Here is a 25,331-nt window from a genome sequence, read left to right as displayed (position 1 = left end):
GATAGCCTGGCCCATGCTTGCTCATCCCAGCTCTGCCTGCTGAGCTCAGACCAGCCTGAACAGAGCCTCACGTTGCCTCCATGTAACAACTCTCACTCAGTTCAAAGCATTTGATCCTCTGTCCTTGCCCCTTAAAGATCAGAAACATGGCAACCTCTTCACGCCCTGTGTCACCTCACTCTCCTTAGAACTTGGGGACCCTTACACGTCTACAGCCCAGACTAGAAGCCTGCAGAAAATGTGGCTGGCCCACTTAATCTACTTATTACCTCTAAAGCATCCGCGTGTCCTTGGATGCTTCCATCTTCTATCAGAAAAACGAAATGGAAACGCCAAGGGTCCGTGGGTGGTTCCCCAGTGCAGTGCTGGCCTAGCTTGTCTAAGGCTGGGTCTTGATTGGCTGCCTTTCCTAAGGCTGTGACAGAGCAGCCGACTGAAGTGACTTACGGGAGGAAGACTTTGTCTTGGCTCGTGGCTCACTATCAGCTCAGTGTGGCAGGAAGGCTGCAAGAGCGGCTATGCCCAGGGAGAGGCAAGTGTGCTCCGCTCACCCCGGGGGAGCAGCAGGTGGACTCAAGGTGGGGTGGGGTCTCTGAGGGCCCACCGCAGGTAGCCTGTGTCCACCAGCAGGCCCCATGTTCCAAAGGGCCCATAGCCTCCCAAAATACCAGCAGCAGCTAGCCAGCAGGTGTCAGACAGTCGTTTAAAGCAGAACATGCGGATGTCCAGTGTGGAGGACAGCAGCCTCATTCGGGGATGGACTTCCTGCATGGGTGACTCCCCTCCCTGGAGCTCCTGCTTATGGGAATGCGGAACCATGCATAGAGCTGGAAAACGGCCCATGTCAGGCTGAGGCTTACGGGTGGAAACTACTGACTCCCCCTTGCCTGTCAGCCGCTTCTGCAAACCGTGCCCTGTCCTGGAAGTTGCCTTTTTCTTCCACAGAAGCCAAGGATACAAGGAAGGTTGTCTCTGCCGAGATTAGGCCCCAGGCCAAGGTGCCGAACCCACCCCAGGATCATCCTGCTGGAGTGGCGTGGCTGTCCCTCTTCCTATCCTCCCTGGAGCCAGCCAGTCCCGTAGCACCTGCGACCATGCACAGGCCACCTGTCTCCACCGCTGTGAACACGGCCATGTGGTCCCCTGATGTTCTGTGAAAGAACTACGTCTCCAAAAGCTGAGGGAGCACTGGGGCTCCATGGGGTGACTTGGAGGCTTCCTGTATAGAGAGGGAGCTGTTCGGGAGTCTGCCTGCCCGGGGTAGGTGGGAGAATCCCAGGGGATGTGCCTAACGCAGGCTCAGCTCTCTGGCTTCGGCCTGACGGCTCTCCTGGCCCATATCTCCCGCTGTGACCGAGAGCATCTAAGGAAGGAGTGGGTGTCCTGTCCCCCCTCCCCCGGCTCCCCCTCCCCCATACAGCTCCTGAAATCCTGTGCTTTGAGGAAACGTTTCACTTGTAAGATACCCAATTATCCTGGAAGGTTTGCAGGCAAGTCTGAAAGCCGATCGAATCCAGTGGAACCGTTTCTGCATAACAACTACTTAATACCCAATCATAACAATTATACATAATTTGTGTTTACAGTGCCTAGAAGATTAAACTCCTCCGCGCAGACACTTTCCAAAACAGGCCTAGAACGTGCAGGGCAGGCAGGGCTGCCACTCAGCATGCCTGTGGGCTGCCTTTGGTACTCTGCAGTCAGCAGTAGGCGGATATGACCACCTAGGCCTACTTCTCAGAGCAGGGTTGAGCCAGGGCCCAGCAGGGAAAGTATGCTGGAGCCTCTGGGATGGAGTGAAGAGGGTTCCCCACCGCCACCCCCTTACCAGCTACATTCTGCAGAGCCTGGCCATGTTGTGTCCCAGTGCTGAGGTCCAAGGCATAAAGGAGGGTGGGGCCTGAGGCATTTGAAAGCTGTGGCCATGCAGCCTCCCTGAGGTTCAGCTTTCTTTAAGATTTATTTTTGTCAGGCCCGGTGGCCCATGCCTTTAATCCCAACACTCAGGTGGTAGGCAGTAGATAGAGCTCTGTGAATTCAATTCAAGGCCAGCCTAGTCTAGAGTTCCAGAACAGCCAGAGCTTCATAGTGGGGTATTGTCAAAAGGGGTGTGTGTGTGTGTGTGTGATTTTTTTAGAGATCTGTTTATTTGTATTCTAAGCATGTGAGTGTTTGGCCTGCCTGCATGTATGTATGCGCGCCACATGCATGCCTGGTGCCCACGGAGGTCGGAAGGTGTCAGGTCTCCTGAAGCTGAAGTCACAGGCAGCTAGAGCCTCTGATGTGGATGCTGAGAACACACTGCTAAACGGCAGCGCTTGCTGCTACATGCTGAGAGTCCCCAGCCCTCGCTTTCTAATTTTGACATGTATCCCAAGCTTATCCTGAACTCATAGCAGTCTTCCTGCCTCAGTGTCCCAAGGGCTGCCATTACGGTGTGTGCCTTCTGATGTCACCTCTCTGTCCTGAAGAGCTTCCTCTAAGCAGCATAGGGGGCCCAGTGTGAGGAGATAGCTCGCTGCCCCTCCCACAACACGGGTATTCTCAGTGCTGAGCCTTCTAGAAGGCTGGGCTACCCGCCCCTTCTCACTCTCTCGGATTGTGCAATACTGTAATGATAAATCCCACTCTCCCAAAGACATCCCTTGGCACTTGGGTCAGGGCCCATCTGTCCCTTCAGCCCTTGCTGATGGGCCTCCCTGCCTAAGGGGTGAGCCTGTCCCTAAGCCCAGCTGGCTTATGCTTTCTCAAGCAGGGAGACCTGGAGCCTGCCCCCAAGACCTGTCTCCTCAGCTCCCGGGAGATGGCCTTGCCACCCCATCTGCCTAGCCCTCTCTTGGCAGCCCAGGGTAATGCACCAGTCACAGATTCACAGGGAGACCCTCAGCCCTATAGAACTGTGTCCCTCATGTCTCCCAGGGATCAGGCTCCAGTGCTCTTCCTGCCTCCTGCTGTGCCCACCTTCTTTTCTGGCCACCTCTGCCCTCCCTAGTTCTGGGGCCCAGGGCTGGCCCTGTGCTCCCACGCACTGGGGAAGTCCAGCCTGCTCAGGGGTGTGGCAGAAGCAGGTCTACACGGAGGATCTGCATTTGAAGATCACGACCACTCAGACTGCAGTAACACCCCACCATGTGTCTCTCTCCGCAGCCTGTTCCAGCACTACTGTTACTCTCGGGGCGGCATGCGCCATACCTCTTACACCTGTATCTGCTGCAGGTGAGTCTTGGGCCTCGTGGGAGGAGGACAGGCAACGGGGAGCACTCCATCCTCCCGACCCCTAGCTCAGGGGCACTTGCTCACTCCTGTGCCCGCACCAATGCCTGGAAGTCACCTTGCCCTCCACTGCTGGCACCCCATGCCTGGTCACATATGTGCACAGGTAGCGTAAGACAAACAGGCTAGCCTGTAGGTGGCATGTAGCAAATAGGTCAATTGCTGTGTGCAGTGGGGGTAAAACATGGAGGGAGCTATGTCAGTACCGGGATTGAGTCCTTTTATAAGAGTATGTGCCTGGTTGGGGGCAGATGTTGGGCTCTGTGTGGGTGTCTATGTGGCACACTGAGGCTGTGTCATCTGCACATGACAGGATATTCTCCTGTGTACACACATGGTAGAACTAACCATGGCCATAGGGGTGGTCATTGGCTCTGACTGCACTTGTGTGGTCTCCAGGGCCGTGCACAGCTGTGTGAGTGGCTGGCTGCAGGTGTCATTCTGAGTGTGGCTGTATGAGCACATCATAGCTGTGGGTGGTCTCTTGTGTCTGGGCCTGACCCAAGCTAGCCTCCCAAACTCCATCCCTCCAGCCTAGTCCCTGCTCAGCCTGGACAGAGGTGGGCGGCTCTCACTGATGTGAGTGAGTGTCCTCATACATGAATAATACATCCAAACACCTCTGTCCTTGGAAATGTTCTTCTCTGGTGGATAGAGAGAAAAATCATTATTTCTACTTTTACGATTCCTGAGACTCCCGAATGGGGCCATAAATATTATACCAGGTGGGGTTTTCCCCTTTGAACAGACTTATAAGTTCTTCCTAACGGTGTTGCTCATTAGGGTAGCTCCATGGAACAGGGAACAAGGAGCCACGAGCTTCTCATCGCTCTAGTCCTGGATAGGACTCCTAAGAGGCTCTTGAGACTGCTAGGACCTTCCATGAAACCTCCCTGCCTTTAGCCCTTCTCCAGGCCCGTGAGCCTCTGCTCTTCACATCTGCTGCCTACGTCCCAGCCCAGAAGGCAGCTAGCTGTCAGACCCAAGGGGCTGCTCCCAGCTCTGTGGCAGGCGGGGACGCCATGTTCCTCTACTCCCGGCTGTGGGCCTGGTCCAGCCTCCAGGGCCTGCTGGGTGACCGTAGGCTCTTAACTACCCTCTGTGGCTCTTCACAGTGGTGAGAACGCGGCTGTGCTGCACTACGGCCATGCCGGGGCCCCCAATGACCGGACGATCAAGGATGGAGACATGTGGTAAGTGAGGCTGAGCTGCCGTCACCCCACCGTGCACGTGAACAGCTGTCAGCCACAAGGCCTCTGGGTCCCTGTCCGAAGAGGGTTGGCTAAGCAAAGCCCTGGGCCTGCTTTCAGCCCAGACTTTTCTGCTATTGCTGTTAGCCTGCATGCTACCTTCTCCAGGCCTGAGGACATCACCCAGCAAGATTCCCGGTGGTTTCCTGTGGCGCTGGGAAGGGGCTTGGCTTGGGAGGTTGCTTTTTGACTATCCCCAGCCTCTCCCATCCTGTCCTTTCCAACCATTGAGCTCCCTGTGTTTGGAGCTCCCCACTCTGAAAACTGTTATCCGTGGCCACCAAGCTCCTTGCCCTGTGCAGCCATTGCTTCAGCTCTGCCAGACCCTCCGTTCCACACAAGGCCGTGGTAGGGCAAGTGCCCACAGAGCATGCTGGGCTGCCACCCTTGGGCCTGGAGGGATCCGCACTCACTGTTCCTCAGTCACTCCATGGTCCCCACCAGACATTGGCCAGGGCAGGCTCAAGCCACACAGAGCCACCCTGCCTTGGCCTTCACATGTGCTGTGATCATCAATTGACCAAAGGGTCCCTGTCCTGCCTGGCTCTTAGATGTCTATTTTGTGTGAGGGTCTAGCTGGAGCTGGCCAAGAACTTACAGCAGTCCTCCTGCCTCTGCCGCCAGGACCTGGGATTACAGGCGTGCGCCACCATGTCTGACTAGTTCCTCGCTGCTGTCCGCTCCATGGTCCAAAGCTGGGCTCCTCGGCAGTGCCACAGTGGAGCATGGCTGGGCCATCAACTGCCATCTCGACCCCTGTGGCACTCATTCCCCAGCCTTGGGTCCTTGTGATGGCTGCTCATGGGGTGGCTTTGGCCCTGCCCCAGGAGAGCCTACTCCCAAGAGTTCCCGCCCATGTCCCCTGAGGGGGAGCACACATGCATGGACAGACAGATAACCAGCTGCTGAGAAAGACACCATGCTTTGAGTAGTCACTCCCAAATAAGAGACAGCCACTTAATCCCAGGGTCCACACTGGCCCGTGAGTGGCCAGTCCACTCACCAGGGTCAGCCATTAGGTAAGACATTCTGGCTCAAGCCGCTCAGCTTTCGGTAAGGAGAGCTTCTTCTGTCTATGCCTCCGTTTACCCATCTGTGAGTGGAGATAACAGACACATCTCAGGACTCCCCACAATAATGGCAGAAAGGGCATAGAAGGAACACAGGGGCTGAAAATGGCCTCTCCGGGGGCCCAAGCTGATAAACCAAGTGGGAGCCAGCAAGAGATGAGGCAGGAGCCATCGCCACTCGGTCCTACAACAGCAGCACAGGCTGCTGCGGGCTCACTGGGCCCCAGCTGGGGCTAGAGTGGCTGAGATTCAGCAGGGTGCTGGGCTCACAAGTAGGTGTCACAGGGACTGGGGATGGGGGTGGCTGCCTCAGAGCTGGCTCAGCTGGAGGCAAGGAGAAGAGCAGCCCTCCCTCCCTCCCCTCTAGGTCACGGTGGAGCCAGTGGCAGCAGGAGAGGCCAGCTGGTCTCTTCAGCTCTATGATGGCCCCAAGCTCCCCCTCCCTGACGTCCCCTCCCCGCCAGCTCCTGGCACTCGCTCGTACCCAGGGCCTTCAGCGTGTTGAACAAACACTCTGCAGTGACCCTCTTTTCACTTGTTGTTTTGAGACAGTCTTACTAAGTTTTCCAGGCAGGACTTGAAGTTTCAATCCTGCCTCGGCCTCCAAGGTCCACTTTGGCCTGTACCAAAAGGTCCCACTGCCCAAGAGCTTTTCTGATGATCTTTGGCTCTGGCCTATGCTGGTTAGGACTGGAGGACAGGACAGGAATCCACTCCCCGGGCCAAGGCTGAGGCCAGCCACATCAGCAGGTCCCTGCCACCCTGGGGGAGCTCTGGCTGGTTGGAGCCCCTAAGCCATGAGCTCCACTCCTCGAGTTCAGCACGCCCCAGAGGAAGCAGCTGCTTCTTCACTGTCTACTTTACCTGTCCAAAAGGGGGTTCTTTCCCTGTGAGAAGGCCAGCCTTACCTGCATTCCTGGGGATCCCAGAGATGGTTAGTGGCCAGCCAGGATACTTGTGTACCTTAGGCCTCTCCATGGCCCACCTGCTGTGACCTCAGCCCTCATAGGCAGCATGTGGCACCTGTGCCTCTGGATACAGCTGTGAACAGGAGTGAGCTGAGGAACTCCACGGATGTTTATGCCAAACTCAAATTGGTGATTTTGTTTTTCTAGTGCTAACTTTGAAATGTAGCCAGTAGAATCATTATGAGTTTATTATAGTCAATTTATTATGCAGCATTTAGAACATGTTTTGTTGATTACTGCTACTGCCAGATTGCTGGCGGCATTTATAATCCATTGTTTTATTGAAATTGATCTGCCAAGCACCTAGTGCGTTCGGTAAATAATAAATCACACTGTTATCCCAACATAATGCCACAGTCCATCATAAGGTAGGGGACCAGAATATGTGTATAGAGTGGAGTCTGTCCCAAAGCTGAGTACCTCCTAGGACAGGGCATGCGTTCCAGGCAAGCACAGGGGTGGGCTCTGGGCCCCACCTACCTTCTGACATGAAAGAGATTTTAACAGTAATAGGGCCATCTGGGGAGTCAGAGCTCATTCAGAGCAGTGAGGAGAGGAGGTGCTGAGTGACAGTCCCTTCAGGAGTGAGCAGACCCACACTTCTAGCATATACCCACACAAGTGCACCAGGAGCCGTGTTGTATGATCCTGGGCACAGAGCCCCACCCCCCACCACCCCCCGCCCCTCAGTTTGGAGTGGAACTGCCAAGCCAGAGAGGCTGGACGACTCCTGCTTTCTGTGTCTCTGAAGCACATTTTCCGGCCCTGGGCCAAGGCAGAGCACCAGTCAGGCCTACTTTAGTCAGACAACTTTTTTTAAGCAGTTGAACTAGGGTCTCACACTGTAGCCAGGCTGGCCTTGATGTATAGCAATGCCCTTGGGTTCCCAGGCGCTCGGATTGCAGACATGAACCGCTGTTGCGGGCTCATGGGAACCTCAGGTGGGGCTGGAAGTCAGCTAAGGCCGCTTCCAGCCACTGGGGCCACAGTCCTCACCCATGAGGTCTAGATGCTGCCCAGGCTGCTCTGTGCTACACATCAAGTTTGTCAGCCAAGTACTGCAGGCCATCCCACATCCTAGCCAGCGGTTCCCAGGTCCCTTCCTGTTTCTCTGGGCCAGATCCTAGCCCAGCTGCTCTGTGTGGATCCCAGGGAAAGATGGTGACGTGTGGCTTCAGATGTCTTGGCCTGTCTCAGTTCAGAGCCATGAGGCCTGTTCAGGGCCTGTGGCTGCTGAGCCTCTTGGAGTTTTCCTGTTGGCTCCCAGAGCATCTTCCGGCTCTGGAGTGTCCCTGGAGTGCCCCTGAACCCGTTGGTCGGGTCACTGTCCTGCAGGAAACATCAGCTGCATTTTGTTGTCTTCTTCAAGGCAAGCAGGCAGGGCTTGGATGACAGGGCTTGCCAAGTGTGGTGATCTTGTTAGTTGATGCTTCCAGCGTGTTCACATGAAGGGTGGTGTTGAACAAGGTCACTGGAGGCCCTTCCTGAGTGGGAGGCCACAGAAGATGCTCTCCACTGCATCTAGCTCCAAGCAGGTGGCTGTGAACACATCTAGAGAAACAGGGAAGGAGCCAGGCCTCGCTGGCTCTGGGTAAGGAGTGGTCCTCAAACACCCCTCTGAGCCATCGAAGCCCACAGACAGATAGGCTGTGCCTGGACCAACAGGAAACCCACCATTCATCCTAAATCCATGGGAATAGAGCATCCCAGGTTGAGTCACTCTGGTGAAAGACTCCACCCAAGCTGTCAAGTTCTCCGCTTCTCCTGACTCCTATGCAAGCTCTCCCCACACAGCAGAGCATATGTCCTCAGTGGGGGTTCTGATTTGAGAAGCAGCTGGGACGCTCCTCCTCCTCCTCAGCTGCCTTCCACCCTCTAAGAACAGGAAGAAAAGCTAGGTGTCATGGCTCCTATCCAAACACAGGTGCATGTGTGCTCCAGGTCTGGGACTCCCCAAGTGGTGGCTGAGAGATGGTGTGCATGGCTTTCCAGCACTGGCCAGAAGAGGGCAGTGTAGCCTCAGGACTCGGCCAGGCCTCTCTCTGGGTTGTGGTTTGCTGTGCTGTCGGGGGGGGGGGGGGGGGGGGGGGGGGGGGGGGGGGGGGGGGGGGGTGGGACAGGCCTGTCCTAACCTTCCACTCAGCAATTTGCAAGTGTCCCCCCCCCCCCATCCCTGCTGTGGCCTCCGGCCTCATCTGTCTCTCTGCTCTGATAATGGCCATGTAAGGAGGTCACCAAAACCCAGAGAAATGAGGGTGGTTTCATCCCAGAACAGTTAGAACTTAAAGGGACCCAGAACTGTGCTGCTGTCCCTCTGGGTCACAGCTGGAGCCTGGGTGGCATCCAGGATGTCTAACATACCTGTTGCCATCACAGGCATGCCAGCCTCACCCTGGGCTGCAGATACCAAGGGCTCTAGCAGACCCTGCATCACTTGAGCCCTGTACTGGGATAAGATGATTGTGCCTGTTCTGGTTGTGTGTCTGGCTGCCAGCTGTGGCCCCAGGCAGGGTGAGTCTGGGCCCGAGGCTCTTCCCTTGCTGCAGAAGGCCTGTGGCTGCACGCTCCTTGTTATCTGTGCTTAGTGTTCCAGTAGGCTTTGGAGGATGTCATCCACAGCTAGCTCCCTGCTGCTAGGCTCGACTCATATCCCTTCCCCAGCCTTGCTATTTCTAAAGGACGCTTGGTGGCCACTAGGGGCCCCCACCCAGAGCATGGAGAAAGCTCTCCTACCAACACAGGCCCTGGCCAGCTGTCTGGCCAGCTGCGCCGGCCGAGGACTTCAATAGCCCCTCGCAGAAGACCGTTAGCCTTCTAACCAGGGCTCATATTTGCAGACAGGCCTCCAGCCATAAGCAGCTGCCTTCCCCACGTGCTTCTGTCCCTTCTGTTTAGCTTGTCACTGCTTTGTGGCCGCACCCACTCCATTGACGTCACAACCCATGGTTTAAAAAGCGCTAGTCTAGACAGCCCGGGTGCTCACAGACATCACAAGACACCAGTCACCAAAAAAGTGAAATGAAGCATGTGCTGTCTGCGTGACAATGACTGCTGGCCTCCCCCCACCCACAGTAGCCACTACCCTGGTGCCCAACCCTGAGCCCACAAGGCTGAGGCAGGCAGCAGCTGAGTGCCTGCCTCTGATCCAGGCCACAGTGTGGTGCTGTCCTTGGGGCTTGGCCTAACACGAGTGTTCTGTGACATCACGTAGAGGGCAGTGCCAGTTCTGTGCAGACATAGGACCCCAGCATGGAACTGTTCTCATTAGACTGTGCATTGGAGAGTTGTAGCTCTGGGCCTCAGGGGTAGGGACCCACTGCTGGCATGGGGGATCGTCCCGGCCACCTTAGACCCTGAGGAGTCTCTGAGGATGGTTCTGCTGCTCTAGCCATCCCTGAGGACTGGCATGCACAGATCCTGGTGGGGAGCTGGGAGTCAGCCGCTGACCCATGAACTGGAGAGGCAGATGCCCACTGTGGCCAGCCTAGAAGCATGTGCTGGCGGAGACAATGTGACCAGCTACCTTCCTGTTGTAACCCCAGCAGAGGTCTGGGGTAGATGAGCATCTTCAGCTGTTCAGAACCCCCATCTCTCCCCCTCCAGCCTGGCATGCAGACTGTGGAGTCTGTACAGAGCAGGCATGCTTAGCACACGTGCATGGAAGATGTCAGTCTTGGGTGAGAAGCGGCCGAGTGTGTGTTGCATACTCAGATTAAAATGAAGCTACAAGCTGAGTACAAAGTGGCCCTTGTATAAACATTGCAGCATTCCCTTGGAGGCCTTCTGCCTGCGGGCTGGCTTGTCCCTGCACAGGGCCTAAGGGGGTTGAGCAGGACCTGGAGAGGGTCTGGGTGGGCCAGTGGTGGCAGGTAGCCCAGGCCTGGACCTGCCCCATGAAGAGCCAGAGGAAGACAGAACATTCATCCCAGCCAGAACCACAGCCATAGGAACACATGTGGGGAAGAGACGCCAGCACATTGCTTGGAGACATGTCATCTCCCAGATGTCTCAGATTATCACATGGACCCACTCGGCCAGTGATGGAGGTGTCCCTGGTGGATGTCCCTACACAGCCAGGAAGGGGAGATCTTGCATTCTCGATTGAGCCAAGAATGACCGAATTCTCCATCGTAGTTCTGCATGGAAAGGCCAGGCGCGGTAGACAGAAAACTGGAGGGGATGATTTATAAAAGTGATGGCTTTCATCCCTGGATTCCAAATGGCTTGAATCGGAATCACTTAAGCATGGAAAAGCACGGAGGGAGGGTTTAAAAACAATAAACAACAACAGAAAAGGGCAAAAAATATGGGGAACCGAGAACACAAAAATAGACTCAACCCGTGCCCAAGCGTCGCCGGGCAGGATGGGCTGCCTGGCGGGCTGTCTACTTCCTTCTCCAGAAAGCAGCTGATTTTAACAAAAAATGGAGTTGAAGTCTTTAGAAGCTGGAGGAGAGCGCCCATCATGCCGGCTCTGTTTGGGGGAAGGTTTGGAGAACTTGGTTCAGTCTGGTGTGCCCTCAAAGAATCTTGTTTGGTCCCGTTCTAGATGATTCTAGCATTTCGTGTCATCTTGTGAGCTTCCTGGTTTTTAAAAATAGTTCATTTCTGTTTTTCCTTTAGATAGCACCAGTAGAATCTTCTTCCCCAGGGGCGACGGCAGGTCACCCTTTCTGTAGCACCTCCAGGAATGAGTGTCTCCACATGCCTCACCCCGTCCTGTCTACCCAGGCCATTTGTTCTCAGATGCTGCAGTCCACCAAGCATTGTTTCCCCGACTGAGGCCGGGAAGCCAGCCACCCGAGGCCGGGACTGCTCGTAGCTCTGTCTCCACTGCTCCCTGCACTGGCCCCTAGACCCTTACACACCTTCAGCTCACAAGGGTCACATTCCCATTAAAATGTGGGGAAATGAGGTCCCGAAGGCTGAGTGGCAGAGGCAGAGCAAGGTGACTGAAATGTTTACCTCCCTCAGTTGAGGGCTTTTGCTGGGCCTGTGTGCACAGCCTCAGTCTCCCTGCCGTCTCAGGCTTCGGTGTGCTTACCCTCTAGGCTGGGTCAGAGCACGCCCTACACAGGAGTAAACCTGCAGGCAGTTTCTGGCCCCAAGGGCCTCAGTGCCCTGGGGAGCAGATGCCTAGGTGTGTGTGTCTCCAGCCTCTCGTGTTTCATGGCCCTCTTGTAACTGAGCTGGGTGGGTCCTCCTGAAGTGAGGCCCAGGTCCCTTGAGTCTGCTCCACACAGGGTCCCCCAGAGACTTTGACCCAAGCCGAAGTTCCCTGTCATGCTGGGGGCGGGGTGCCTCTGCCCACCCCCAGGAATCACCTGAGATGTTATCTGTGCTTCGCCTTTCGTACTGTTGACCCCGTTTATGATGTTTTGCAACCAGAAGAGTCAGGAGATTAAAGAGTGCCTCGTCGAGGACTTTGGATTCCAGCATGGTGTCCAGGCATCCTGAGCACTGGAGTTTTTCCTTTGAAATCAGATGCTCTGCAGTAGCCGGTGCTGTCTAGCAAGCCGTGTGGCCAGAATCCGTGCTCTATAGGCAGGCCAGGGGCCCACCCTGCCCCCTTGCTCTGTCTCTCAACACTAGTACACAGGCAACTTCTGGAATGTTTGTGGTTGCCGTTAGAGTAGGATTTGGGTGAGAGGCCCTCATAAAGGAAGCCACAGATATGCCCTGGGCTCAGACTGGCCAGCATGTGTCTGGCAGCAGATGGACATGGCCATCCCCCACCACACTAAACAGAGCTGGCCTCCGTTGGTACAGGAAGACTGGACCTTGGTCCATCAGCAAGTTTGGTTGAGATTAATATCGTGGCCCCAGGAAGAGGCCCTTGCTTTATGTCTGCTGCAGGACCTCATGGGGATGCTAAAATGGGGCAGGTTGGGAAGGGGTGGCCTGTGTGTATACCCCTTGCCTTAGTCACACTCTGGCATTCTGAGGTGACCCCATACCATGGGAGACTGATCCATGTCCCAAAGCCAGGCCAGGCCCACAAGCCTCCTTCTTGCTCCATCACGGATGGTGCACAGGGCAGAATTCTTACCTATCCCCACTGTTGAGCACCATGGTCCATTATGTGGCTCTGCTCTCCCAGGAGCCATGACACGGTCTCCAGAGGGGTAGCTCCATGGTCCTGACTCAGCAGGCCTGGCTGTTTTCCACCATTGTCCAGCTTCCACTGGCTCAAGGCTGCTGTAAGTCCTCTGCACCATCTCAGCCTGCACAGCCACCCACCTGGGGACCACACGGAATCACCTCTATCAGTCCCCAGGAAAGCACTGTTAAATGGGCTACACACACTCTGATGTTTCCTCTTTGCCCCTTCTCAGGTGCTGGTGAGACATGTCTGCCCTACCTGAGCAGATGATACCAGACAATAGAGCAGCGCCTGAGGCACCAGCCACTGGCTGGCTCCTCCCAAGCACTGTGGGCCTGTTAGAAAGACCTGGTGCAGCTTAGTCCACTGGGCAGATGTGGCCTAGGTGCAAGCAAGGCGGGAGTAGGGAGTCTCTTGGCATGCTCATATAGAAGGCGGTTGGCATGGGGTATCTGGAGAGCTAGCCATCATCCTTCCATGGGTCCCTCCCACTGTTCTGAATGGGTCCCCACAGCTAAGGCTGTAGGGCCAGTCTTCTTAGCCTTCCCTGGACAGGCTGAGCCAGTCCCCCTCCTCCCACTCTCGTTCCCTCCCTCCTCCCTTCCATCTCTACCTCCTTTTTTTTTTAACCTTTTTTTCCTTACCATTTTCTATGGTTCTGGAGATTGAGCCTAGGATCTCATGTGTGCAGGCTAGTGTGATCTACTAAGTGACATCTCCAGTGCTCTTTCTACTCTTTTCTGGGATGGTCTCACGGTTTCCAGGCTGGCTTCGAACTTACTCTGTAGCCCAGGCAGATCTTGAAGATTTTTTTTTTTCCTGGAGCTCGCTTTGAGATCCGCCTGCTTCTGCCTTCTGAGTGCTGAGGTTAAAGGTGTGCGCCACCACCACCCAGCTCGGTCTTAAAATTTCTATCCTCCTGCCTCTACCTCCCAAGTCCCTGAGGTGACAGGCCTGCACCACCAGGCCTAGGTCCCTGCATTGCTCCCTTCTTTTGGAAGGGAACCTGCTACACCATTCACATCTCCTGCCACAGCCAGGCCCCAAAAGAGAGAGGGGAGGGGTGTGGACATCTGCCCACCTGCCTCACAGCACCCTGTCCCCACAGCCTGTTTGACATGGGCGGAGAGTACTACTGTTTTGCTTCTGACATCACCTGCTCCTTTCCTGCCAATGGCAAGTTCACAGAGGACCAGAAGGCCATCTACGAGGCGGTGCTGAAGAGCCGCACAACTGTCATGAGCACCATGAAGCCAGGTGAGGGACAAGAGAGCGGGGCTGCTAAGGATCTGCCTGGTAATGGGGAGGGGAGGAATACTGAGTGACAGACCCTGAAGTCTGTCTACATTCACTCCACATGCTTGGCCAGTTAGATTCCAGGTGGTGTGTGGCCCCCAGAGCACCCTAAGGACACAGGGCTGACCACCAGTCAGTGACAGAGCTGGATCTGGAAGTCCAGCCCCTTGTGACCCCATGTCCCATCCAGCCCCATCTCCCTACACATCCCTCCACCCACACTGGTCACTGGGACATGAACATGTCTCCTGCCCTGACCAAAACAGAGTCCACTTGAGGAAGGTCCAGGCCAGCTTTGCATACTGGCATCTGGTGGAACACCAGAGCAAGCTCTAACCTCACTCAGAGGCCACGACCTTGAGTCATGAAGATCCCCCCTCGGGATTGGTTTTTTTTGTTTTTGTTTTTTTTTTTTTTAGTCTGTGCATGGGGAGGCAGCACCCTGTAGGAGCTAAGCTGAATGACAGAAAGCCCCGGAGACTGCCAAGCATGACTTAGTCATCTGTTGTGGTCACTGTCCTGCTGCAGTGGTGGTACTGGGCCTGGTGTCCTCTCCATGCAGCCATCTGCCTCCCCCTTCACTGTTGGCCACCTGTGTCTCTCACACACACCTCCATACAACCTATGGAGCTCCCAGAAACTGCCCCGTGGCTTCCCTCTGCATGACAGTCTCTATAGGGGAGACAGGGAGACCAGCTTTACAGCCTTCCTTCTGGGGCCTTCAGGCCCTCCTGTTACTAGCTCCCCTGCTGACCGTACAACCCGATGAGTCTCCCCATCCACGGCACTGAGCCACAGCTCTGCCATTAGCTGTCTGCCTGCAGCATAAGAGCCTCACCTCGCAGCATCTGGGAGCCCTGCCTTGTACAAGCACCTCTGCCTAAAGGGGAGCATGGAGGGGTATGTGTGGCTCTCCTGAATTCTCACCTTGAGCCCACCCTGTGGGTTTTGGGTTCTTTATATCCTGAACACAGCTTTCAGGTGCCAATCACACACACACACACAGGCCAGGCCCTCTGTGGACACACAGCTACTGGGCAGCACCTAAAAGTATCTGTTGCAGCCAGGCTCCATTTGGCCGTGGGGCAGCTTTCCCGGCCTGTCTGCCTCCTGGTGATCCACCCACACCACCTCGGCACAGATGGCCTAACCCTGCTGGTAAGGACTCTGTTAGGTCATTGGGTGGTCACAGGCTCAGAGAGGTAGAATGGCCTGCCCTGGCTGTGCAGACTCCAGCTTTCAACATGAAGCCCCCATGAGGGCTGAAGTGAGAACTTGTGATGCTAGCTCAGAGTGTTGTCCTATCCCAAACCCCAAAGCAGCTGGCCCAGTGGCAGCCCAGACCTTTCCTGGAACCCAGGCATCTCCCTACACCATGTGGGGGCCACTGTGCAGAGGGCAACAACACAGTGGAGGTCCAAGGCATCCAGAATGCAAGTCGGGGCCCGGCCCAGCAGTTTGCATGTACTCTCACCAGCCGGGGTAGCTCCCCATGCTACCAGAGTCCACTGAGGGCAGACTCAGCCAGCTCTGACATCCACACTCTTGTTAAGGGCAGGGGATTAGCAGCAGCCCCCCAACTCTTCTATGACCTGGAAGTGGTGAGTAAGTTTCAGGGGCTGTGGTGGTCATGGGAGGCCTGACAACTGCATTTTTGAAGTATTTCTAAGGACTCTAGTGGCCAGATTTGCACATCTCCATGGTTCCTTGATTTAAAAAAAAGGGGGTGGGGAGAAAGAAAGAAAAAAGATGATCTTGGTCTCCAGAACTGTAAAAGCCCCAGGATGTGGCATGCTGCTGCCCCAGAACTGGCTGTTTCAGCATTTGACTAAATAGTCCCCTGTGGCCCCGTGGCCCATTGTTGGAATGATTTACATTGTGATCTCAGGGCCCTGTTCAGCTGTGGAGGGACCTCAACATCAGTCATTTTCAGAAGAGGCATGTTGAGAAGGCCCCCAGTCTAGCCCTAGGAGCTCCCCAGAGGCCAGGGGCTGCGGGGGTGGTAGTTGCGGTAGGACACTAGAACCCAACCCTACAGCTCCGTACCCCCACTCAGCATGCAGGACCAGAGCCTGACAGAAAGCCGGTGTGCCCAGCAGGAAGACCAGGGAAGTCTGAAAGGAAAGCATGCCTATGGGCAGCAGTACTGACTGGCTCCCTGGGCTGCGCAGGGCCCAGAAAGCAGCCTGAAAACAACAGTACCTCTGAGCAGTACCTCTGGACAAGGCAGTGCCAGGGCACGGGGAAGTCAGACCCGCCCCGGGCAGTGTGGCCCTCCAGTCCCTTTGAGTCAGAGAACAGTGTAAGAACCTGGGCTCTCAATATCTGCGATTGAGCCACTGGAGGGAGCTGGAACTGGAGACTATGTTTGCTGTGCCCCTTTTAAAACTAAAGTCAGTGGAGCGGCCACCTAAGGGGCACAGTGTCTTTACACCACAGGCAAGCATTTTTGCTCATTTTGAACATTTTGTCATTTAAATGATCAGTATTTCAAAGTGTATAGTTTTGGCTGGTCTAGTGTTGTCTCCCATGATGTGTACTACTGCCACTCCACCAGGAAACTGGGCCACCTTCCCCGAGAACCCTCCACTGGTCACAGTCCCTGTGATAAGCTGAGGTCTCTGCCATCCAGCATCCGAGATGATGACCTCAGGCCATTCTCTGCAGACAGCTGTGTCATTACGTGGGTTGAGCTGGCGGTGGCCCCATCACATTGGGTAGTATCTTCAAACCTCTACAGGCAGCAGTGGAATGCAGGTGTTGGGCCAGAAAAGGCTGTCCCCACTGGTCAAAGCAGAGCTCCAAGGCCAACCTCAGCCCAGCCACCTCATGTGTCATGATAAAGCAGCAGTAGTCATCATGGGAGCATGGAGTGAGCCCTGTGGACCCCCACCTCCGCAGAAGGAAGAGGCCTGGGATTGTCTGCCACGTGCCACAGTGGAGGCTGGAGGAGGGGCTAGGCCTCAGAGAGGAGTGGATGCAAGGAGAGCAAACTGGAAAGGGCACCCTGCCTGTCAGCACGGCAGTGTCTCCATCTGCTCACCTGGGAGCGCCAGGCTTCCCTTCTTCCATGCTACCTGAGTCTTGGCCACTGCAAAGCTTGTTGGCACTGGACATTACCACCACAGTTAGCCATTTGGCCAACACAGTAGCCCCCCTCAGCCCACTCCAGTTGTCCAGAAAATGGCCAGGCTTACAAAGCTGCACCCCACTTTGTACTCAAGGAGGCCTTTGGCTGGATGGCCACACCCACCTGGTCACCTTCCCTGGCTAGGCAGACTCCTTGGGGCAGCCACTAGGCTGGAGCGTCCAGACCCAGCTCCTCTGAGTCCACCCCTGCAGACTACATGGGGCAGAGCCTCCCTGAAGGCCACTCTTGTTAATGCTGGGCTCTTGTAGGCACAGACCTGGCTAGGTGAGTCCATGCTGGTGGCTTGAAGACTCCTTGTGGGAGGGTGGAACACAGCCCCGGCTGTTTTCCATAGAGTGTGACACTCTGAGGGTCCACTAGGGCAGAGCTGGACTCTTGTCTAGTTACACAGTGTAGGCTGGCCTCCAGGGTTCAGAGTCCTGTGTTCACTCAGGACTCAGCATGGGGACAGATCTACTCACCATAGTGGTGAATTGGCAGTGGCTAGCCAGCCCCCTGCCCATCTCAGTGGAATTGCCCCTGGTTTGTGGGTTTAGCTTCTGAGCCAAGACAAACGCCCTGCTGAGACTGCCTGGCTGCTTCCTGAGACCTTCCAAGGAAGAATAAATAAAGACAGGCAGGAAATCACACAACGACGCCCAGGGGAAAGGCAGGAACGAGGATGGTCAGAACACACATGGACCAGCAGCTGCAGCCCCAGGGGATTGAAGAATGCAGGCCTTGGCTCCTTGTCCTAGGCCAAAAGGAGCAGCAGCCTCTGTCACTCAGAGAGCTTTGCCAGGGAGGTCACTGGAGAGGCTGCAGGAGTGTGGGTAGGCCGCTCTAGCACCTGGGAGAACACTGCCCACCGGTGCTGGCTGGGTGGAGTCCAAGTTCCGAGTGGCTTTGGTGTCTCAGGGCCCATGGCCCGCACTATACAGACTGCCCACTTTGAGATTAAAGGCATGTGCCACCACACCCAGCTGGGTCTTGAAGTTTCAATCCTGCCAGGGCTCATTGATTCAGTCACCTCCCGGGACCCACCATTTCTCCTTATCCTGCCCAGCCACAATCTGCCCCCACAACACACACCTTGAGCTGCTGGTGATGAAGGCTGCTGTGGCCCTAACAGCAGAGGGCTGGTGTGAACCAGCCCTGGTCCTCCACTGGCTCTGTTCGTGCTTCAGGCCCCTGCCATTTGAGTGGGGTATGTGTTGGGACAGAGGTAGGGCTAGCTCAGTGACCAGCGGTACTCCTGTTCGAAGAGTGAGCCTGAGAGCAACATTAGGTGATGACCAGGTGGAGTAGGAGGGACACAGGTCAGTGTCACACAGCTGATTTCATCCGCCCTCTGTTGACCTGGGGCGGGGGTCACCTTTCCTGGCTCTCTCCTACCCTGACAGGGAGGCAGGCAGGCAGGGGGAGGATGAAGTTGCTAGATTTCCTATTGACCCTTGTCCTTAGAGATGGTGAGGAATATGGGGGTTGTGCCATTAATGGTACAGGGACCTCATGTCACCTCACGTGGTGCCCTTTGCAGGAGCCAGACCTGGGAGGGCTCTCTTGGGTCGTGTTCACCATTCACACTGGTTGCAGGATGAGGGCAAGCTCCGTGCTCTCTCTGCCTAGCTCCAAGCATTTGCGTGGGTGCTCCCAGAGTGCAGAGGGAAGAGCTTCAGGAAGTGTGCACACGACGACTCCGCCTCCGCTTCAGCAGCAGCAGCACGGCGGCGCCTGCAGCCTGGACTCATGCTGCTTCCTGCCCCTCTGAAGGGTGAATGAGTCCCCAAGGTCCCGAAGTAGATACTGCAGGGTGGGCTGGGCTAGAGGCCCTGGGCCTGATGCCAGCTTGGCCTGCCATGCAGCTAGCTCACTGCAGCTCCCAGGGCCTGCCCTGAGACCTGGGCTTTATGCCTTTGCTCCCACACCCCACAGGCCTGGCTCCCACATCAACCATCCCGTGAGGGCCATTGTCCACATATGAAGTGAGCTCTTTGTCTGACCAAGTACCCTGGGGGTAGGTAAGGGGGATCTGCTGCCTTCCTGGCTTGGCTGAGGAGCCCCCCAGGGCTGTCACAGTCTGGGCAGGAAGCCTGGGGCTGTGATGGATGCTGCTGAAGCTCTAAGAGGCCTCCCTGGCTCCCGCAGCAGCAGGCTCCAGGCCCACTGGAGTGCTAGTAAGGGAGGCCAGGTGGAGCAGGGGCCAGCAGAAACCCATCCTGGAGCCTGGGCATGGGAACTGTCACCTCTCTGAGCTCCTTAAGTAGGTGCTAACCTCTAGGATACTCTTCCCATCCTGGGCTCTGAATTCAGAGTGGGGCGCAGGTCACTCATAAATCCAGGACTCTGGATTTCTAGTACTAGCTGCTGAAGAGCCATAGGGAAGGCTAGCACTTTGCTTACTCCTCACACTTAGCAAGGGCCAGGCACCGAGCAAGGCTAGAACCCCACCCTATGCCACTCTGCTGGGCTGTCATGGATTGGCTCTGGTAGGCCAGGAAGGGACAATCAGAGAGGACTTCCTGGAGAAGTCCCTCAGGGGCCCAAGATGAAGAGGAACAGGGCTTGGAGAAGCATCTTGGCCCCAGGGAGCTGCAGGTGGGAAGCACACAAGGAGACAGGTGAGACCACAGGAGGGCTATGGCCTTGTCAGCTGACACCCTGGTCAAGCTACTCCCCCAGGAGTGGGGAGATGCCGCCACCATGGTCCACCAGTCTCCCCGATGCCTCTGAGCAGTATCCAGGGGTTCTGTCGAAGGAGTGGGTAGGGATCCAGGGATAATGCTGTTTCCAGAAAGCCAGGGTAAGAGTTAGCCACATGAATGGGATGAGGTAGGAGAGCAAGGCAACATTCATCCAATCCATATAGAGTACTTTATGTCTAGTATGGGCCTGCTGGGGATCCAGGGATGTCTCCCAGCCCAGGACTGGTTTGTGCCCAGCCTCACCCTTGCCAGAGGATGGCAACCTTCACATACTTCAGAGGCCCGCTCCAGCCACAGGGGTTGTAACCACCATCCGTGCCAGATGCTGAGGCCAAGTCACTGGAGGTTTAGTCACTGTCACAACCTAACCACACACAGGCAGAAAGCAAGCCGCACTTAGAGCCAAGAGAGCTGTGTCTGGCATCTGAGGATGTACAAGCAAGGAGGATGGAGGCAGTACAGGGGCTCGGGCCCTATGTTGGGCTGGGTGCCAGTAACCCACCCCTAGGAGCCACCATGAAGCATGGGGTCTACCTGATGCCCTTTCTCAGTCGAGGCCCAGCCATGCCTATGGGTCCACCACTGAAATCAGCCTGCAAGCGAGGTTGGAGCCAGCCACTCCTAGGGCTCTCCTTTGATGACGAAGGAAGGGAAAGCCTTTTCTAAGCTCCCTGTGCTGGGCTGGCCAGAAGCTGAGTGAGCACAGCTCTTTGGACACTTGTAGGATCTGAACTCAGAGCACACAGACTTGGGGAGCACATGCTCTGCAAAGCCAAGTCTTGGGGTGTCATGGGGGACACCACTATTCCAGTGGAGATACATGAGAAGCAATTAAGCTGCTGTGGCAGGGAGTGTACAAGGAGCAGCAGTGAGGGGGTGTCTTTAGGGGGGCAACATTGATGCTGGGACGCCACCCGACAAGGCTAGCTTAACCAAAGCAACTTGGGGAGAAAATGGTTTATTTGGCTTACACAGTCCACTGAAGAATCCAAGGCAGAACTCAAACAGAGCAGGAACCTGGAGGCAGGAGCTGATGCTGAGGCCATGGAGGATGCTGCTTACTGGCTTGTTCCTTATGGCGTGCTCAGCCTGCTCTCTTATGGAACCCAGGACCACAGCCCAGGGATGGTACCACCTACAATAGGCTGGGCCCTCCCCTTATCAATCATTGATTAAGAAAGTGCCCTACAGGCTTCCCTGCAGCATGACCTTATGGAGGCATTTTCCTGATTAAGGTTCTCTGCTCTCAAATAACTAGCCTGTGTCAAGATGGCATAAAACTAACCAGCACAGGAGGCTCCACAGTGACCTTTGCCGCAGAAACATGGGGCAGAGATGAATTTGATTAGCAGCCTGGGCTTAGACATCCAGGCAACCATGGAAATGGTTCCAGACCCCTGCCCACCAGAGGACGAGGCCACGCCAGTGTTCCTTCACCCCGAAACCTGTGTTCCCACAGCAGCTTCCAGACTGAGTCAGCCATTCTGGGATGGGCAGGGATGCCTTCTCCCAGGCCATAGGCCTTCCCTGCCCCTCTCCAACAGCAACGCCCAGGCTGATGCCTTCTGTGAGCCTGAGCCGCTTGCTTCTGCGCTTGAGTGGACATAGCCAGGCCCTATCTTTGGGTGGCAGAAGCTTGTATGATGCAGTCTCGGGATCCTGGGCTTCAAAGGCTGTCTGGATACACTCAGTCCCCAGTATGCATCCCTGTCCTCACTTCAGGCCCACCTCAGTCTGGGCCCTCACCCCTTGGTCTGTAGAGCCCTGGCTTATCACAGCCTCTCCTTAACCACAGGTGTCTGGTGGCCTGACATGCACCGGCTGGCTGACCGTATCCACCTGGAGGAGCTGACACGCATTGGCCTCCTGAGTGGCAATGTGGATGCCATGCTCCAGGTCCACCTGGGAGCAGTATTCATGCCCCATGGGCTCGGCCACTTCCTGGGCCTAGATGTGCACGACGTGGGAGGCTACCCTGAGGTCAGTGTGCACGCTGGTCTCCCTGAACCTGGCCCTTACTGGGATAGAGTGAGGTAGGTTTTTGGGGGGTAGGGGATGTTGCTGGAGATATAGTAAAACAGGAGGGATGGGCCTCTCTATGACACAGAGGAATTGGGGATCCCTGGACACAGCACAGTGGGTCAGTAAGTGATCTTCCCCAGAGGCTGCACAGGCTTCAGACTTGGAGGTGGTGCCTCTGCCTGCAAGGCCTCAAGACACATCTGTGCAAAGGTTCCCCGAGATAGGGAACCGAAGCCAGGTTTCACGGACAGAGTTCCAGCAAACCCTGCGAGTCCTTCATTCAAGCTTGCTTCGGCCCTTAGAAGCTCAGCAGCAGACCCCTTTCCAGCTCCCTAGCTGGCTCACCCTCTGCCTCCTGGGCCTCTGGCAGGACAGGAAGACTTGAAGGGCATCTTCAGACAGGGCTCCCTCTCCTCCTCTTACTGACAGCTCGAAGGACCACCCAGTGGGTGCCTAAGGGCTCCTGGGAAGCCCTACTGGGCAGGTGGCTACAGCCCCTCAGGGCCTGTTCCTGCTGCCCAGCCTGGCCTGGTGCCCACCGTGCAGGGGGCGGATTGTGCAATTGGTGCACACCCTGGGGCCCACCAGCCAGTTAGCCAAGACTAGACCCAGCCTCTTGGCTGTGGGGTATTTTGAAAGCACTAAGAATGATTTGGGGGGGGGGGGGATTGCTCAAGAGAAGCATTATTATTCAATTATTTTTTTCTCAAGTGTAAACAGTTAAATTTGGAGAAACAAAATCAGTTTTAATTTCCTAATTTCTGTCCATCCTATTGTGTGCAGGGAGCCAAGAGCAGGCCCTTCCAGACATTGTTAGTTGAGGTTCGCTATTCATTAGTCGCCAAAGTCCTTTTTTCCACCAAAGAGAATTGGCAGCACACTGTTTTCATCTTTTCCAGTAAGCAGCCCTTTGTGCTCAGTCTATTCTTCTGACAGATAAACACTGTGGAAAAAATATGGCTTTTCCTATAAAAGTCGTTTATTTCAGGCCTCCAGACACATCTGGGTCTCTTCTCAGAGCCCAGGACAAGTTGAGGCCTCACTGAGCCCCCTCTGCCCAGGCAGAGCAGCATGCATGGACACCCCTAGCATAGCTGGCACCCCATCCTTGGCCTGTAGGTCACTTGGACCAGCTCACCATCCCCCAACCCAGCAGACCCGAGGAGCAGCTGCTCAGACAGGTATATCCTTTAATCTCCCCTAACCTCAGTTGGAGTAATGACTCTAAACTTTCCTAAGTGGCAGGAAGCTGTGCCCCCTCTGCACCCATAGAACAGGATGGAATGAATGGGCCTACTGGGTGTAAGCTCAGTGGCAAAACACTCACCAAGCATGCTCAAAACCCTGAGTTCCAGCGCGCCACTCCCCCCTACACACACACACACACACAAACCCAAGAGACACTGCTCACCTGAGCAGAGGCCTGGGGCCTTCTGAGGAGCATCCTCCTCCCCTAGTGTCGCAAGGCTGACAGTGGCCAGCCGGGGTTCTTCCAGAGCATGGCCTACAAGAGGCAGGGTCCTTTGTGTCCCATCCTCACCTTCATCCTGCCTGCTCACACCAGGTCATAGTGGCTGTCCCTACCCTCACAGAATCCCAGTCACAGACCTCCTTGCTGTGCCCAGCCTTGGAGGCCAAGCCAGCCTGTTTCTGGTTACCTTATGTGAACCACTAATTGAAGACTGATGTTCTTGGCCCCCAAACAGTCAGAAATGACAGCTCCGTCTCCAGCAGCTGGGCGTCCTTGGAGGAGCCACAAGTAGGGCAGGGCAAACTCAGATCCTGACCAGAAAGCTTACTCTGCTGCCCACTTGCTCAGAGGCCCTGGCCATAGGCCAGATGACTGCCCTGGGGAGCTGGAGGAGCAGGGCAGAGCCACAGCAGAAAGCAGTGATCACTAGCACCCGCGATGGTCACAGAGCTGGTTCCTAGGGCCCAGGTGTAGGCTAGACACAAGCAGGCACTTACATGCCAGTACGGGTGGTAACAGGCCCATCCTGATGATCTGTCCCTTCCTCTACTGAAAAGGCTGACTTGACCTGCAGGAGCCATTCCAGTCCAGCTTCCACTTAAGTTGCCTGGAAGATATGACGAGGAGGGCCTGCAGGCCATGCAACCCCCTAAGAGCTCTTTTGGCTCCCCTGGTTTAGCTTCTGACCTGCAGAAGGGCCTGAGTGAGGGCAGCCAGACACCCAGCCAGCCCTGTGGGCCCACCTGGCAGCTTGGTCCTGTATGTGTGTATTAGCAATGTCCTGAAGGCAGATTTGAGGGTAGCCAAGGGTCAGAATGCCCTGAATACAGGTGTGGACAGAGAGGGCAGAGGGTTCCTGTGGTCAGACTGGGCTGGATACACTCTAGTCAGAAGAACCCAGGGGGCTGGAGCCAATCCTGTCTGGCTGCCTCTCAATCCTGGTAGCCAGCCTTGGGGTGTTCAGTTGGGTTCTGTCTCTCTCTCTCCAGGGTGTAGAGCGCATTGATGAGCCTGGCTTGCGGAGTCTGCGCACAGCAAGGCACCTGGAGCCAGGCATGGTGCTGACCGTGGAGCCGGGAATCTACTTCATCGACCACCTCTTGGACCAGGCCCTGGCAGACCCAGCCCAAGCCTGCTTCTTCAACCACGAGGTCCTGCAGCGCTTCCGCAACTTTGGTGGGGTGAGTAGCTGGGGGCCCCACATTCTTATTCCCAGAACGTCCACCACCCCACTGGTGCCTCAGAGAAAGGTGGAAGGACAGGTGACTGTGTTTAAGGCCTGGCCACCCCCTTTATTATGTGGGCTATCACAGATACCTTGCCTCTCAACAGGAAGAGATTCTTCAAAATGCCTACCAGTCCCAGAGGCTCCATGTGAGCACACAGTATAAGCAAAGGACCACACAGAAGCCTCCCCCTATGTCTTCCCCAGAGGTTCTGAGACCAGTCTGTCTTGTCACAAAGACTAGTCCCATCCCTCAGAGAGCTTCCCCCAGGTAGCAGTCAAACTGGAGCAGGTTGGCACTGCTAATGTGACAAATTAAGGCAGCAGGGACATGATGGCATCCTGTCTGTATGACACAGGTCCGTATCGAGGAGGATGTTGTCGTGACTAACAGTGGCACGGAGCTGCTGACCTGTGTCCCGAGGACGGTGGAGGAAATTGAAGCATGCATGGCAGGCTGTGACAAGGCCTTTACACCCTCCTCTGGCCCAAAGTAGAGCCAGCTGGGCGCTGGCCTCGTGACCCTTCTCTGTGATGTCAGCCTGCCCATGGCACCCCATCAGCAATCAGATCCTGGAGCTCACATTTGATCCTACAAAACCATCACTGCCGTTTCCAAGGGAGGACAGCATTTTATTAACCTGCAAGATCACATCCCTAACCTTGACTGTGCTTAAATGACTGACTCTGTTGATTCAAAAAAACTCAATCCTCTTGCTGCCATTTATATCCATGTGCTCAGGAAAGATGCACTTGTGTCTTCTCCAAAACAATCAATGTGCAGAATGGAATTTGCAATAAAAGCTTTTCTAAATGGC

The 25,331-nt window shown here is 55.6% G+C and overlaps 1 protein-coding gene across 1 annotated transcript in view; it reads left to right on the top strand.

Annotated features, from left to right (window-relative positions):
- Pepd (peptidase D) overlaps window positions 1–25,331 on the top strand; it is a 134,889-nt gene extending 109,558 nt beyond the window's left edge. Inside the window, exons 10-15 of the mRNA XM_052760063.1 lie at window positions 3,148–3,216; window positions 4,389–4,466; window positions 13,773–13,921; window positions 21,591–21,775; window positions 24,278–24,469; window positions 24,873–25,331. Coding sequence (XP_052616023.1) covers window positions 3,148–3,216; window positions 4,389–4,466; window positions 13,773–13,921; window positions 21,591–21,775; window positions 24,278–24,469; window positions 24,873–25,010 — 811 coding nt within the window. The 3' untranslated portion in view covers window positions 25,011–25,331. The remainder of the gene's footprint in view (window positions 1–3,147; window positions 3,217–4,388; window positions 4,467–13,772; window positions 13,922–21,590; window positions 21,776–24,277; window positions 24,470–24,872) is intronic.

The sequence above is a fragment of the Peromyscus californicus genome, unplaced genomic scaffold, assembly GCF_007827085.1.
Source record: "Peromyscus californicus insignis strain IS unplaced genomic scaffold, ASM782708v3 Scaffold_4__1_contigs__length_199733344, whole genome shotgun sequence".
NCBI lineage: Eukaryota > Metazoa > Chordata > Mammalia > Rodentia > Cricetidae > Peromyscus > Peromyscus californicus.
The sequence above is the reverse complement of the archived record's forward strand: the minus strand, read 5'-3'. Positions and strand labels throughout refer to the sequence as shown.